The 16,371-nt window shown below is 43.3% G+C and overlaps 1 protein-coding gene across 1 annotated transcript in view; it reads right to left on the bottom strand.

The window, feature by feature from the left end:
• Window positions 1-16,371, bottom strand: part of Homez (homeobox and leucine zipper encoding) — a 91,516-nt gene that overhangs the window by 74,460 nt on the left and 685 nt on the right. Inside the window, exon 2 of the mRNA XM_045154048.1 lies at window positions 16,188-16,274. Within this exon, the coding sequence (XP_045009983.1) occupies window positions 16,188-16,221 (34 nt within the window). The 5' untranslated portion in view covers window positions 16,222-16,274. The remainder of the gene's footprint in view (window positions 1-16,187; window positions 16,275-16,371) is intronic.

A 16,371-nucleotide genomic window follows, 5' to 3' on the forward strand; every position in this document is an offset into this window, starting at 1 on the left:
ATGTCAGAGTTCAGATAAAATCCAAAAACAGATCTTACAGGGATTTCAAATGACCCCTCCATTAAGGCGTTACCAATTTAAAAGTAAAGGAGATGATACTCTTAGTAATAGTGCTGGTTGGCCCTGGTATAAATGGCTTCTATCCAATGAGGCCGGTGCAATGGCAGATGTGTCAGCTTTAGCAGGATTATTGGGAACTAAACATGCATTATGGAATGTTTCAGCAGTTAGAGTTAATATAAATGATAAAATTTATATTAAAGACATAAATAAAAATCACCAATGGATTAATAGTAGCTTTAATCCAGCCTCAATTTGTGTACAAGCTCCATTCTTTTTTCTGACAGCAAATGTTAGCACTAACATCTCTTTGATAGATTGTAGAAATATCACATGTTGGCTTGCAGAGTGCTGGAATGCTAGAGTTAATCTAACTTTAATAGTAAAATTACCTACTTTTGTCCCCATTCCAGTAGAGGCGGATCCAAATACCTTTCCTTTAGTAGGACTTATTCGTCATAAAAGAGATTTTGGTATTACTACAACAATCATTTCCGCCATCGTCATTTCAGCTGCAGCAGCAACTACTGCTGCTATTGCCATGACATCTCAGGCCCAAACTGTGGAAGTTGTTAATAATATAGTAGAAAAGACTTCTACAGCATTAGAAACACAAGAAGCAATTAATACACACCTTCTTGCTGGTATTCATCTAGTCAATCAAAGAGTAGATTTGGTGCAAAATCAAGTAGAGGAATTATATAAAATAATACAACTTGGATGTGTGTCTCAGTATCAACATTTGTGTATTACTCCTTTGCAATTTAATTTTACTGCTTCTTTTAATCAGAGTCACAAGCTAGCTGAATTTTTAGCAGGAAACTGGACGCGTAAAAGAGAACAGCTATCTCGGAAGTTACTGTTCCAGATTGTACAGCTGAATGGAACTCATTTGGAGCCAATCTCTTTGGGAGATTTTACTTCTTGGTTATCTTCTGCATTTTCTTTCTTTAAGGAATGGGTGGGGGTGACTATGTTTAGAGCAGCCCTTTTGTGTGGTATGGTGTTCTGTCTCTGGCTTATCTGTCGAATCAGACGACAACGTCACCAGGATAACATAAAGATTGTTCAGGCACTTATAGCTTTGGATCAAGGAGCATCTCCACAAGTGTGGCTGGCAAGCCTACAAAATGGTTAGTTCCACCCTGCTTACTGTAAGGCCTTTGCACACCAAGTGACCTTGTTGTCATTGCACCTTGGAAGGCTTACATTCCTGCATGAGCAGCCTTTGCACCCTGAAGGGATTTTTCCATTGCACTCGGGAAGGTGCTAAAGCAGGCTTTTGGTCTTGGGCTCTACCCTTGATCGGACTGGCCATCATGAGGGCTGGTCCTGGATCGGGTATCCTAAGGTTCAAAACAATTTTTAAAGGGGGAACTATGGGAAGCCATACTGGCTTTATCAGGCTTTGCTGTGTCAGCTTGTTTACTGCTTTTGTATCCTAATTGTCTGTGCATGAGCACATGATGTTATCCTAACATGGCTGCTCACCTATCCCGATTGGGTGATGCATAGTCAACTGATGAGACTTAAGCCAATCAGACGACACTGCACAATCATCTGACCACTAGTATATAAGCTTGGGGCTCTGTAGGGTCAGGGTCCTTCTCTCTTTCAGTCTGGAGCTCCCAATAAAGTGTGCTTGAGAAGAATCCTGTTGTTGTTGTTCTTCCTGCTGGCGGGAGGGGCACAACAACTAGTTGCTTCAGTTTTTCAGCATGAACTGTCCCCAAAGGAAGACTGTACCATGAGGCAGGCATCTACTTTTGTCCAGTATCTTATCCTCCTTCACGTTCTCCGAGCAGGGGCTGCGTCTACAACTACTGCCCCTCCCTGCTACACCTCCCTGGAGAAGCGGCTGCGGGGGAGGTGGCGGAGGGGCAGGAGCACCGCTGCTGCTGTTTTAACATTTTATTTTGTCTATACTAGTGAGAAAGACATACAAGCTTGGTTTTTTTCTACCTTATTTTAATTTTTTATTTATGTAGTTTTTAGAGAGAGAATTGGCCAGCCAGGGCCTCAGCTACTGCAATTGAACACCAGATACTTGTGCCACCTAGTGGGCATGTGCAACCATATACTTGCCTCACATTTTGTGCATCTGGCTTATGTAGGATCTGGAGAGTCGAACATGGATCCATAGGATTCACAGGCAAGTGCCTTAACTGCTAAGCCATCTCCCCAGCCCTCTATCATCTTTTTTTTTTTCTAGTTTTTTTGAGGTAGGGTTTCACTTTGGCCCAGGCTGACCTGGAATTCACTCTGTAGTCTAAGGGTGGTCTGGAACTCACTGCGATCTTCCTATCCCTCCGTCCTAAGTGCTGGGAGTAAAGGCGTGCATTACCATACCCGGCTTCTTTATTAATCTTTTAAGACAATACAGGTTTTATAATACAGGAAATATTATTATGCCTGTTTTACAGATGAGGAATAAGCCCTTGCCTAGAGTGCTAATTGGGAGCTGGGATTAGAACCTCAGTAGCCCAACTCTGGAGGCCACTCTTTTATCCAACTGGTTATATGAGATTAAAATACTTAATGATAATATTAACATGTTCACGAAATAATAACATCTAATAAGATGAAAAATATTAGAGGAAAAATAAAATCACTTTTTTTTTGTAGTGCTGGGAATTTAAACCTAGGACTTGGTGTGTGCTAGGGGAAGCCCTCTGGCACTGAGCTACCTCTCCATTCTCATACAATCTCTAAATTTAAAAAAGCAGGAGTTACGAGCGAGACCACGCTGTGGTGGTGGGTGTGTACAGGCCACCTCCCAAGGCGAAAAACTGACACTCAATGCCATCTGGATTCCTCCCGAGATGTGTGCTGCTACTATTGCATGTGTGAAGTTTTTTCTATTAAAGGACTCTACAAATAAATAAATAAATAAATAAATAAATAAATAAATAAATAAGCAGGAGGGAAGCTGGGCATGGTGGAGCACACCTTTCATCCCAATACTCAGGAGGCAGAGATAGGAGGACTGCTGTGAGTTCGAGGCCACCATGAGACTACAGAATGAATTCCAGGTCAACCTGGGCTAGAGTGAGACCCTACCTTGAAAAGTTAAAAAAGCAGGAGGGCATAAGAGAGATGGTTTAGCTGTTAAAATGCTTGCCTGGGAAGCCTACGGACTCACGTTCAACTCTCCAGGTCCCACTTAAGCCAGACGCACGGTGACGCAAGGTTGCTCTTGTGCACAAGGGGCACACATATCTATAGAGTTGAATTGCAGTGGCTGTTGACCCTGGGATGCCAACTCTCTGTCTGTCTGTTTCTCTCTCATTTTAAAAAAAGGCATTCTGTTGGGCTTGTCTCAAAAAAGCAGGAGGGCTGGGCATGGTGGTACACACCTTTACTCACAGCACTTGGGAGGCTAAGGTAGGAGAATCTCTTTTACTTCTGGGATTAAAGGTATGTGCCACTATACCCACCTGACTCTTAACATTCTTCCCAACACTTGTCAGCACTTCAGTGAATTTTGAGTACCCCCAGTGAAAAGAGAAGTTTCTCTAACCAAAAGTGAAAGCAGTACTAATATATGAGCATAAGCAAATATTTAGAGGGCAATTTATTGGGCATGATATATCCATCTAGACAAACAATAGTAGCAACTTTCCTTCCTAGGGTTTTTGATCTTCCCAGCTATATGATTTTGACTATGTTTTCAGTAACAGGCATAAATTTCTTCCAGTGGAGTGGGCCTCAAATTCAAACAGAGTGTAGTTAGTTACTCCTTAACAGACATGCTACAATTGTACTAGTGGACACATTTTGCCTGCCTTGTTTGGCCAGTATCTTAGCTTGTAGAATAACACTGTTGGTGAATTTTCTTCCCCAGCAGGTTCCATGGAGCTTTCCAGCATGTCATGGGAAATCTTGTCCCATGTCTTTTCCCCACAGAGGGTAGACAACAGACCAAAAGATGATTACACCAAAACCATTTTGGAGAACCCGTGGCTTATTGTGGTTATTTACAGAGCAGGATGAGGGGTTGCTTACAGGAGCAATGGGTGACTCAAAGGCAGCTGCATCACTGAACAGCCCAGCATAGGTAACAACTCAGGAAGTTGCAGCCACTCTGGAGCTCACTGCAAAGCCTGCAGGCAGCTCAATCAGAGGGTCTCTCTCCAAGCAGTTGTTTTCTGTTTATATATCCTTAAGGAGGGTCTTACAGCCTTTTCCCCAGACTTGTTGAAATCCTGAGTCTGGAGAGCTTACTCTCCTCCAGGAAGGAATGTTTCCATTCCTAATTAATAATGGACAAAGTCTGCCCTTAATGATTCCTATAATCCTGAGGAATTAAATTTCAGACCTCCCAGATTTGACTTCCTAAATCCCCAGAGCCTCCTTCCTGAACTCTCCAGGAGGGAGTATTTCAGTTCCCAGAAATCTGCTACAGGACATGATGTTATAGCAGGGAGTCAGCAAGGAGGAGGTTTCCAATACAGTTCTAACTCGAGTTCTCAATGTCCTACAATTGAAACATACAGTGTCTTTTTTTTTAATACTTTATTTTTATTTATTTATTTGACAGAGAAAGAGGGAGAGAGAGAGAATGGGCGCACGAGAGCTTCCAACCACTGCAAACGAACTCCACCCCCTTGTACCTCTGGCTAACATGGGTCCTGGGGAATCAAACCTGGGTCCTTTGCCTTTGCAGGCAAATGTCTTAACTTCTAAGCCATCCCTCCAGCCCGGACATATAGTGTCTTTAACAATAAGAGCCTTGGCAATAGGCTATATTGTTTGGGGGACCACAGGGACTTCCCAGACCAACAACTCACTGGGAGGTAGCCCACTATAGGCACTGGATATTTTGTGTAATAGCCCATGGCTTTTGGGTGTAGCATTATTAATCCCACTGGATACTTGGCCCAAACTCTTACACACATGTATATGTATATGTGTGTATGTATGTGTACATTACACACACACACACACAGTTTTCAGTCAGCCTCAGGTTGCTGGGATGAATTTACAGATTAGGCACAGTTAGGGAGGAAGGGAATTTATTGAAGCTTACAGATCCAGGGGAAGTTCCATAATGGCAGAGGTTGTTGACCTCCTATTTCACAGGTCCACGCAGAGAAAAAAATCAACCATTACCAAAAGCAAGCAAGCACACTTTAGGAACTTCAGGCAAAGCTCCCACAGTTTGCATATCTTTAACTGGAAATTCCAAATCCACACCCATACCTTAGGGCTGAACCCTAGGATGGGCCCAGGTGGCTGGAGAGCTACAATTACAAACTTTATTAAACTCCTGAATCAATTGGGGTACAACCATTCAAACCACTATATATATACATACATACATACATACATACATACATACGTTAGGTAGGATAAGAGTCCCAAGATTGAGTTGAAATGAAGAAATGAAGGAGAGAATGACAGCAGCAGCCTGACTGATTGATGCGACTTTAGGTGTTTACATTGCCTAACCCTTACTCCCCTGACCTAACAATGCCCTCAGGCAGTTCGCCTGCCCATCTCATCTTAGAGAACCTGGCTCCTCTTCTGATGGCAATCCATCATCTGATTATCTCCTCCATTTAGTCTCTGTCTCTATGATTAATTAGTTTCTCCGTTTGGCCCCTGTTCTCCCTTGAAGTCTTCAGTCCTTTGTTCCCTGTACTCCCTCCCAAAGGGGTGGGGGGAGACCCAAACTATCCAGATTTATGCCAGCTGTTCTCTCTCCTCCCATAAGACCAGCAGTGCGGGCCCCATGAAACAGTGTTTTTCCTGCCTCAGAGTGGTCTTGTATGGCATTTGGCCGTTCATGAACCTTGCATGTTATATGTTAAATTAGCTATCAAAGAATTAGGGGGTAAAAGTAAAAAGTAAAAAAGAAGCTGGGCGTAGTGGCGCACACCTTTAATCCCAGCAATTGGGAGGCACAGATAGGAGGATCACACTGTGAGTTTGAGCCCACCCTGAGAATACAGAGTGAATTCCAGGTCAACCTGGTCTAGAGTGAGACCCTACCTCAAAAAGCAAAAACAAACAAATAAAAACAATTAGGTTTCCATAGGCTTTAACCCTACTTCCAACCCCTCTTCTCCATCCCACTCCCCTGACACCACTTAGACAAATTCATGCTTGATTCTGTTTTTACAGCAGCATTAACCAAAGCAATGCTATTTAGGTAGGGCTCATTTTAATTCTTTATTTTATTTAAGTATTTTATTTTATTTATAAATTTGAGAGACACGGGGGGGGGGCAGAGAGACAGAGAGAGGCACACTAGGGCCTCTAGCCACTGCAAACAAACTCCAGACACATGCACCACCATGTGCAACTGGCTTACATGGGCTGTAGGGAGTCAAACCTAGGTCCTTAGGCTTTGCAAGCAAGTGCCTTAATCACTAAGCTCTCTCTCCAGCTCTAAATTCTTTTTTTTAAAAAATATTTATTTTAGGTGGGGTGTGGCAAAAGAGAGAGAATAAGTGAGTCAGGGCCTCTTTCTTGCCACCAGACACAAACTCCAGATGCATGTGCTATTTTGTGTGTCTGGCTTTATGTGGGTACGAGGGAACTGAACCCAGGCTGGCAGGCTTTGCAGGCAAACACCTTTAACTCCTGAACCATCTCTCCAGCCTCCAGGAATCATTTTAAAAATATTATCTATTTATTTATTTGAGAGAGGGGAAGAGAGATCCGAAGAGGCAGAGAGACAGAGAATGGGCACGCCAGCCACTCCAAACGAACTCCAGACAAATGTGCCACATTGTGCATCTGGCTTATGTGGGGTCTGGAGAAATCAAACCTAGGTCCTTAGGCTTCACAGGCAAGCGCCTTAACCTCTAAGCCATATCTCCAGCCCCAGGAAACCACATATTTTACACATAAAATTCATGAATATACTTTATGTCAGGATGTAAAACAATTGCATACTACTAATGTTGAAGTCAAGCAGCTTGAAGGGATCCTCCTTGGTTTGGTAAAATTAAGGGTCCTTGCAGTAAAATAGAAATGGGTCTAGGCCAGCCTACATGGCCTGGAATATTCTGGCAAAAGCTTAGTTGCCTTGTCTGTGGGCTGAGCTGGTACATCTTGGCTCTGTGATATGAAGTTGAGATACATATATTTAGTCAGTGCATAAACTGTTCATTCAACAGCTTTTTTTCTTTTTTGCGTGGGGGAGGGGGGAGGTTGGGTCTCCCCCTAGCTCAGGCTGACCTGGAATTAACAATAAGGTCTCTGCGTGGCCTCAAACTCAAATCAATCCTCCCACCTCTCTACCTCCCTCCGGAGTGCTGGGATCAAAGATGTGCACAACCATGCCCAGCTTTTTTTTTTTTTTTCCCCCATGGCAGGGTTTCACTTTAGCCAGGGCTGACCTGGAATTCACTATGTAGTCTCAGGCTGGCTCCAAATTCGTGGCTATGACCTTCCTACCTCTGCCTCCACACCTGGCTCCAAACCAGTCTTAAACAGCTACTTCAATAATCTTTAAATACCTGGCCAGAGCTTCTCAATAACTGGCTAAAGGTATTGATTGATTCATTTACTGTGAGCCTATTTGACCATAAGTACAAAAACCTGAGAAAACTCAGTTCTGGCTATCAAGGACCTTATAAAGAAAAGGTCTGACAGAAATATATTTGGGTACAAAATGGCCTGGATATTCATGACCTCACAGAGCCTAACACTACCTACACAAGACCATCATAATAGGAGGAAAAGATTATGACATCAAAATAAAAGAGAGACTGATTGTGAGGGGGTGGGGATATGATGAAGAACAGAGTTTCAAAGGGGAAAGTGGGGGGGGAGGAGGGAGGACATTCCCATGGGATATTGTTTATACTCATGGAAGTTGTTAATAAAAAAAATGAAAAGAAAAAAATATATATTTGGATCTTATTTTAAATAAAAACACAAAGTAGGGCTGGAGAGATGGCTTAGCTGTTAAGCACTTGCCTGTAAAACCTAAGGACCCTGGTTCGAGGCTTGATTCCCCAGGACCCGCGTTAGCCAGATGCACAAGGGGATGCATGCGTCTGGAGTTCATCTGCTGTTGCTGGAGGCCCTGGCACGCCCATTCTCTCTCTCTCTAATAAATAAATAAAAGTAACAAAAACAATTAAACACACACACACACAAAGTAGCAGGGTGTGGTGGCATACACTTTTAATCCCAGCACTCAGGAGGCTGAGGTAAGAGGATCACAGTAAGTTCGAGGCCAGCCCAAGACTACATAGTGAATTCCAGGTCAGCCTGGGCTAGAGTGAGATCCTACTTCAAATAAACAAACAAAACAAAACAAAAAATAAATAAAATAAAATAAAACCACCTAGCTGGGCGTGGTGGCGCATGCCTTTAATCCCAGCACTTGGGAGGCAGAGGTAGGAGAATTGCTGCAAGTTTGAGGCCACCCTGAGACTACATAGTGTATTCCAGGTCAGCCTGAGCTAGAGTGAAACCCTACCTCAAAAAAACCAAACATGCCTGTAATCTTAGCACTTGGGAGGGGTAGACATGAAATTAGGAGTACAGGGTCATCCTTGGCTATCTATGGAGTGAAAGTTCAGCCTGGTCTACTTTAGGTCCTGTCTCAAAATAATCAGGATTGGAGATATGGCTCAGCAGTTAAAGGCACTTGCCTGCAAAGACTGATGGCCCAACGGCTTTTGGTTTTCCACCAGAACTAGATGATAAGACCCAGTTGCTGAAGATTCCACATGCTTGGGCTGCAGGTCACTAAAATATCAAGCTGGAGCTGAGTTGGAAACATCTTCCCTGTTGACAAGCTGTCAGAAAGTTGGAAATCACTATGATGCATGCAGGTTTTTGGAAGAGAGAAGTCATCAATGGTATTAAACAGCAGTGAATGCTGTGTTGAAGTCAGGTTCACATTGCTGATAGAAATCACCCATTCAAGAGCAGCTTGTGGGAAAAAAGAGGTTTATTTTGGCTTACAGCCTCTAGGGGGAAGCTCCATGATGGCAGGGAAAATGATGGCATGAGCAGAGGATGGACATAACCCCCTGGCCAACATAGGTAGACAATAGCAACAGTAGAGGGTGCCAAACACTGGCATGGGGAAACTGGCTATAACACCCATAAGCCCACCCCCAAAAACACACTCCCTCCAGCAGGCGTCAATTCCCAAATCTCCATCAGCTGGGAACCTAGCATTCAGAACACCCCTAAGTGTATGGAGGACACCTAAATCAAACCACTACATTCTGCCCCTGACTCCCATAAACTGATATCCATCCATGATGTAAAATGGAATGCATTCAGTCCAACTTTAAAAGTCCCCATATTTTTTATCAATCCCAATGATGTTCATACATCCCCAGAATCCAAGGTCTTCTAACTGGGCCATAATACCAAAAAATAACTTCAAAAAAATCCATAATAGCACAGAATAAACATTCTCATGGTAAAAGATGACATTGGGCATAGTAAAGAAATATTCAACCAATACAAGATTTAAAACAACCAGGGCAAACACCAAACTCCAAACTCTACAGTCCAACAACTCTAGCCAGTGACAAATATCCAAGTTAGATAATTCTAACCAGCAATAAATCTCTGGACTTCCAATTCCACCCCTCCAGCTAGGCTGCTCACAGACCTGGAATTCTTCATCGGGGCCATCAGCTTTCCTTGGCAGCCATCTCGTGGTCCTGGCAACTCCACTGGGTCTTCACTGCAATCCATGGTTCATCCTCATGGCCCCATGGGGTCTCCATGTAGGCACCCAACAAACCTGCTATACACTGCCCATGGCCATTTCTAAAACACAAGACCGTGTTGTAAACTCAGTGACCCAGTCTTTCCTGCATTGCTTATACTCCACAATACCAGGTAGGGTGCCAATTTGTTAATTCAGGGGGAATAAAGCAGACTTGTAAAGAACAGGACACTCCTTGAACTCAGGCTTCTTCAAAAGAGTCTTCCTGTTGCCCCAATGCAGCTGGCCCAATCTCAAAGGTTGTTATCTCTCAAAAAATTTGCAGGTAAACAGGCAGCAGTTTAGGCCCAAAGATTTCATTTTTTTCTGAGACATATCCCTCTGCTCACACCAGTTCATTTCTTCGTAAAGCAACCCTGCACACCTTCTCAGGACATGGGCATGACAGCAAGCTTCTCACACAAACTGCTAGCCCAGTCCAGGCAAAGCTCTTTCTCACCCTCATAAGCCAAACCTCACAGACCATAGTTCTTACTGCATTCAGGTCTTTCAACTCTGAGCAGAATAGTTCATCAAACTGTATTTACATCACTGCAAGGTGTCTCTTAGGCCAAAGTTTCAAATCCTTCCACATTCCACTTGAAAATTAGCCCCAAAAGGCCAGTCATGTGTCTAGCAGCAATCCCACTTTTGGTACCACTTTGTTGTTGCAGTCAGGTTTCGCACTGCTGGTAGAAATCACCCATTCAAGAGCAGCTTGTGGGAAAAATAAAAAGGTATTTTGGCTTATAGGCTCAAGGAGGAAGCTCCATGATGGCAGGGAAAATGATGGCATGAGAAGAAAGTGGACATCACCCCCTGGCCAACATAGGTGGACAATAGCAATAGGAGAGTGTGCCAAACACTGACATGGGGAAACTGGCTATAATACACATAAGCTTGCCCCCAACAATACACTCTCTCTAGGAGGTGTTAATTCCCAAATCTATCATTTGGGAACTTAGCATTGAGAAGACCTAAGTGTATGGGGGACACCTGAATCAAACCACCACACCCTGCAAGCCTTATGACCATACAGCCAGGCCAAATGTGCCATAGTGGCATGTCTGTTATGAGAGAAACTATAAAGAAAGTAAGTATAAGAAAAGCAAAAGAAAACATTGGACTTATCTCTATAGACTGTTTATTGAGAGAAACAGGGAGGAGCCTCAGCTTCCCCGTGAGATGAAAGCTGAAGCACTGGGCAGGGCTAGGGTGTAAGTTTATAAGGTGGATCCTAAGAAAAACAGACTGGACCAGGTGCAGTTGGTAAGAAAATTGTAGCTGTTTGTGTTCTTGTTCAGAATAGGCTTCTTCAGCCAGGAATGTCTAAGGGAGGATACTCAGATGGTCTCTGGTCCTTCAAGGCCATCTAGGCTAAGGGGAGTAAATCAATCAGGGAAGGGTGCCAAACTTCTTTATTGTCTGCAAGCTTTAAGGATAGCTATTAGCTCTTTAGTTCCCTTTAGTTTTCAGGGAAGGATATTAGCCCTTCAGAAACCAACTGCTCGGGCTGGAGAGATGGCTTAGCGATTAAGCACTTGCCTGTGAAGCCTAAGGACCCCGGTTCAAGGCTCGGTTCCCCAGATCCCACGTTAGCCAGATGCACAAGGGGGCGCATGTGTCTGGAGTTCGTTTGCAGAGGCTGGAAGCCCTGGCGCGCCCATTCTCTCTCTCTCCCTCTATCTTTCTATCTGTGTCTGTCCCTCTCAAATAAATAAAAAAGAAACCAACTGCTCTCTTATTGGACTGGAGGCCTGCTCCACAGGAGGGAGGGAATACATATGTAATACTGAAAACCCAGTTACAAGCCTAAGGCTGGGGAGGCCATAAGCCCTAGGGCAGTAATGCCTGCTGTTGTCTGGCTAAATACATCTATTATGTCCACGAAACTGCTGTGTAAGCACTTCTAAAATTTATTTATTTATTTGAGAGCAACAGAGAGAGAAAGAGACAGAGAGAGAGAGAGAGAGAGAGAGAGAGAGAGAGAGAGAGAGAGAGAGAGAGAATGGGTCCATCAGGGCTTCCAGCCACTGCAAATTAACTTCAGACACATGCACCACCTTATGAATCTGGCTTATGTGGGTCCTGAGGAATCGAGCCTCGAACCAAGTTCCTTAGCTTCACAGCAAGTGCTTAACCGCTAAGTCATATCTCCAGGCCGTGTGTCAGCACTTAAAAAAAATTATTTATAATAGATCCATCAGCACCTGAGCAATTAAGTGCAAGGAATCCCATTGATACCAAAGATTATTCTACTCACAGGCTATATCAACTTTTAGAGGGAGACAATAAGAAAAAATAATTGTTTATAACCAATGAAAACCTGGAGGAAGTGGCTGAGAAATTGAAGCTGGATGTTTCTCGAGTACAACATCAGTTGGCAGTGTCTACTCAAGAGTATTTTTCCTTTCTGTCCAAACTTAATAATGATGTGGATATGTTTTGTGATGCTTTATATCAAGGAGGAAATCAGCTTTTACTTAGTGATCAGGAAATAACAGAGCACTTCCATCAAGTTGAATCTCAGTTGAATAAACTAAACCATCTCCTCACTGATATTCTTGCTGTTGTAAAGACAAAAAGAAAAATTTTGGTAACTAACAAATCATATCAAATGGAAAGAGAATTATATGTGTATTTTTTTTAAAGATGGAGACTATGTAAAAGATGTTGTGGAAAATTTAGAAAACCAATCAAAGATTAAGGCTTTGGGTCTTAAAGACTGAAAATTACTAAAAACTGAATCCTTGCTATGTTTTAACCTTTTATGTATTAGACTAACAAACACTACTATATTTAAAAAATGTTTATATCCATATATTAACACTACTCTCATTTTTGGTTATAGAGAAGCTTCTCTTTTCAGATGGTGATTACCTCTGGGATGACTCAAAAATCACCATAGTGCTGAGAAGTGACAGAAAAGTATTTGGCACTGAGACTTCTCTATCACACCCTTCAAGATTCAGGGTCCATTGCAGAAGAATGTAAGAGCCAAAGGAGGGGCAGGACTGCTTACAATGCAATCTTCCAAACACAAAATGGCCATGATATTTGTGGTGGTTTGATTTAGGTGTTCCCCATAAACTTAGGTGTTCTGAATGCTAGATTCCCAGCTGATGGAGATTTTGGGAATTAATGCCTCCTGGAGGCAGTGTATTGTTTGCGGCAGGCTTATGGGTGTTATAGCCAGCTTCATCATGTCAGTGTTTGACACACTTTCCTGTTGCTGTTGTCCATCTGATGTTGGCCAGGAAGTGATGTCCACCCTCTGGTCGTGTCATCATTTTTCACTGCCATCATGGAGCTTCCCCTTGAGGGTTTAAGCCAAAATAAACCCTTTCCTCCCAGAAGTTGCCCTTGGTTTGGTGTTTTCTGCCAGCAATGTGAAGCTAATGCAAAAATATTCACAATCTTGCAGTGCTTGACACTACCTACACAAAAACCTTCAAAATATGAGGAAAAGATGATGACATCATAATAGAAAACTCAGGCTGAAGGGATGGCTTAGCGGTTAAGCGCTTGCCTGTGAAGCCTAAGGACCCCAGTTCGAGGCTCGATTCCCCGGACCCACATTAGCCAGATGCACAAGGGGGCGCACGCATCTGGAATTTGTCTGCAGTTGCTGGAGGCCCTGGCGCGCCCATTCTCTCCCTCTCTCTCTTTCTCTCTCTCTCTCTCTCTCTCTCTCTCTGCCTCTTTCTCTGTCTGCCGCTCTCAAATAAATAAATAAAAATAAACCAAAGAAAAATTTTAAAAAATAATAGAAAACTCATTGGAAAGGGGAGGGGATTTGATGGAGTGGGAGCTTGAGAGGGGAGAATAGAGGTGGGAATTATTATGGTTTATTGTCTGTACTAATGGAAGCTGTCAGGAATTTTTTTTTAAATAGATGGAAATAGCTGGGTGTGGTGATGCACACCTTTAATCCCAGCACTTGGGAGGCAGAGGTAGGAGGATCACTGTGAGTTCGAGGCCAGCCTGAGAATACAAAGTGAACTCCAGGCTAGCCTGGGCTAGAGCGAGATTCTACCTTAAAAAAAAAAGATGGAAATGGCTTAGTAGTTAAGGTGCTTGCCTGCAAAGCCAAAGGACCTGAGTTTGATTCCCTAGTACCCATCCATGTAAAGCCAGATGTAGTGGTGCATGTATCTGGAATGGCCCACCCCATTCTCTCTCTCTCTACTTATAAAAAAAAAAAAAAAAACTTAAAAAAATTCAAAAATTAGGAAGAAGGCCCGGTATGGTGGTGCACACCTTTAATCCCAGCACTTGGGAGGCAGAGGTAGGAAGATCATTAGGAGTTCAAGGCCACCTTGAGACTACAAGTGAATTCCAGGTCAGCCTGGCTAGAGTGAGAGTCTACCTTGAAAAACTATACATAAATAAATAAATACAGGGGCTGGAGAGATGGCTTAGTGGTTAAGGTGCCTGCCTGCAAAGCCAAAGGACCAAGGTTCAATTCTCCAGGACCCATGTAAGCCAGATGCACAAGGTGGCACATATGTCTGGAGTACATTTGCAGTGGCTAGAGGCCCTGGTGTGCCCATTTTCTCTATCTGCCCTTCTTTCAAATAAATAAAAATAAAATATCTTTAAAAAATTAAAAAAAGACTGATGGCCCAGGTTTGATTCCTTAGTACCCATGTGAAGCCAGATGCACAAAATGGCACATGTGTCTGGAATTTGTTTTGCAGAGCCAGGAGGCCCTGGCATACCTACACTCACTCTCTGTCTGCCTCTTTCTGTCTCTCAAATAAATAACACTATTTGAGGGCTGGAGAGATTGTTCAGTGGTTAAGGCATTTGCCTGCAAAGCCTAACAACCTAGGTTCAAGTCCCCAGTACCCACGTAAACCCAGATGCACAATATGGCATATGTATCAGGAGTTTGTTTGCAATAGCTGAGGTTCTGGCATACCCAGTCTCTCTCTCTGCTTGCAAATAAATAAATTCCAGGAGTGGTGGCACATGCCTTTAATCCCAGCATTTGGGAGGCAGAGGTGGGATCACTGTGAGTTCCAGGCCACCCTGAGACTACATAGTGAATTCCTGGTCAGTCTGGATTAGAGACCCTACCTTGGAAAAAAAAAAAAAAAAGACTAGACAATTGTGCCAAGACCCCTAACCAGGAGCCAAGTCCCCCAGTTACCCAGGAGTCACAGATGCTCGAATGTAAAAGCAACAGGTTTCTTTATTGCAAGCCTAGGCCTGGGCTCTGTCCCCACAATCCGGCACAGTGGTAGTGAGGGAGAGAGTTCCTTTTTGGGGGGAAGGGGCTCATATAGGAATTCGAACAAAGAAGTAGGGGATAGATACAAGATTAGTTGATTTAAACAGTTCTGATTGGCTTGGGGTTTCAGCAGGCAAAGTTGGGGGCAGGAGCTAGGGGCACTCCAGGCAGATGAAGTAATCTCTTTGTCCTTGAAGTGGAGATTCCTCAGAAACTTTAGGGGGAAAGGCAGCAATTAAGCAAGCAAAGTTTACAGAAGCAAAAGGTTAGCACATTGGCCGGCTAGTTCTCTATCTAAGTCAGGCCTTTACTTAAAATGGTTATATTTGGTTTCTCATAGACAAAGTCTGTTTCTTAAAAAGGAGGCAACTGAAATGATCAGCCCAAGAACAAAGAAGAAATGAGGATGGTTAAAGGATACAACCTTAAGAGTGAAATCTGTATGTTCAGAATAGAGACTTGAATAAGGACTCATAAGTTCCAACACTAAAATACTGACCACAGTAAGGAAAGAGATCATTCTGAGGCAATGTCATGTCAAAGTTAAAATTTTAGTCCCAGCAGAGGTAGGAGGATCCCTGGGAGTTTGAGGACAGCCTGGGACTATAGAGTGCCCAGGTTAGCCTGCGCTAGAGCTACCTCAAAAAACAAAACAACAAACTTTCAGATCAGACCAATTTAATTTAAACCCAGCTTCTCTCCCCAGTGTATGGCTTTGGGCAAATTAATTTTTCCAAGCTTCTAAACTGCTGTTTCCTTATTCATAGAATGGGGATTACAGCATAATGAATTGTGAGAAGACAAACTATTCTACAAGTAAAGAAAGTACTTTTTGCAGCTAGACATGGTGGCCCAAACCTGCAGTACCCATACTCTGGAGGCTGGCGTGGGAAAGCATGAATTCAGGAGGATCATGGGTTCAAGGTCAATCTGGGCTACATGGAATTTGCCCACTCAAAGAAAAAAAATTTTCTTGGCTTTTCGAGGTAGGGTCTCGCTCTAGCCCAGGCTGACCTGAAATTCACTACGTAGTCTCAGGGTGGCCTTGAACTCACAGTGATCCTCCTACCTTTGCTTCACGAGTGCTGGGATTAAAGGCATGCGCCACCATGATTTTTTTTTTTAATAATAAGAAGCAATTCATGTGGTGGGTGAAAAGAAAGCAAATCAATATCATTATAAAAGAAGACGAACTACCTGTAGACGATGCTTGCCATCCAAATTCTGGCATCCTGATGCCTGGCTGCAGCTCCAGCCCAAGAAAAGATCACTGGATTCAAGGTCCTGGGGACCAGAGGGTGAGTAAGGCTCGGTGTTTTTGTTTTTGTTATCTCTACTAATCCCAAAACAACAAAATACTGCTTGGCAGTTCCGAGATTAA

The sequence above is a fragment of the Jaculus jaculus genome, chromosome 7 (assembly GCF_020740685.1).
Source record: "Jaculus jaculus isolate mJacJac1 chromosome 7, mJacJac1.mat.Y.cur, whole genome shotgun sequence".
Lineage (NCBI taxonomy): Eukaryota > Metazoa > Chordata > Mammalia > Rodentia > Dipodidae > Jaculus > Jaculus jaculus.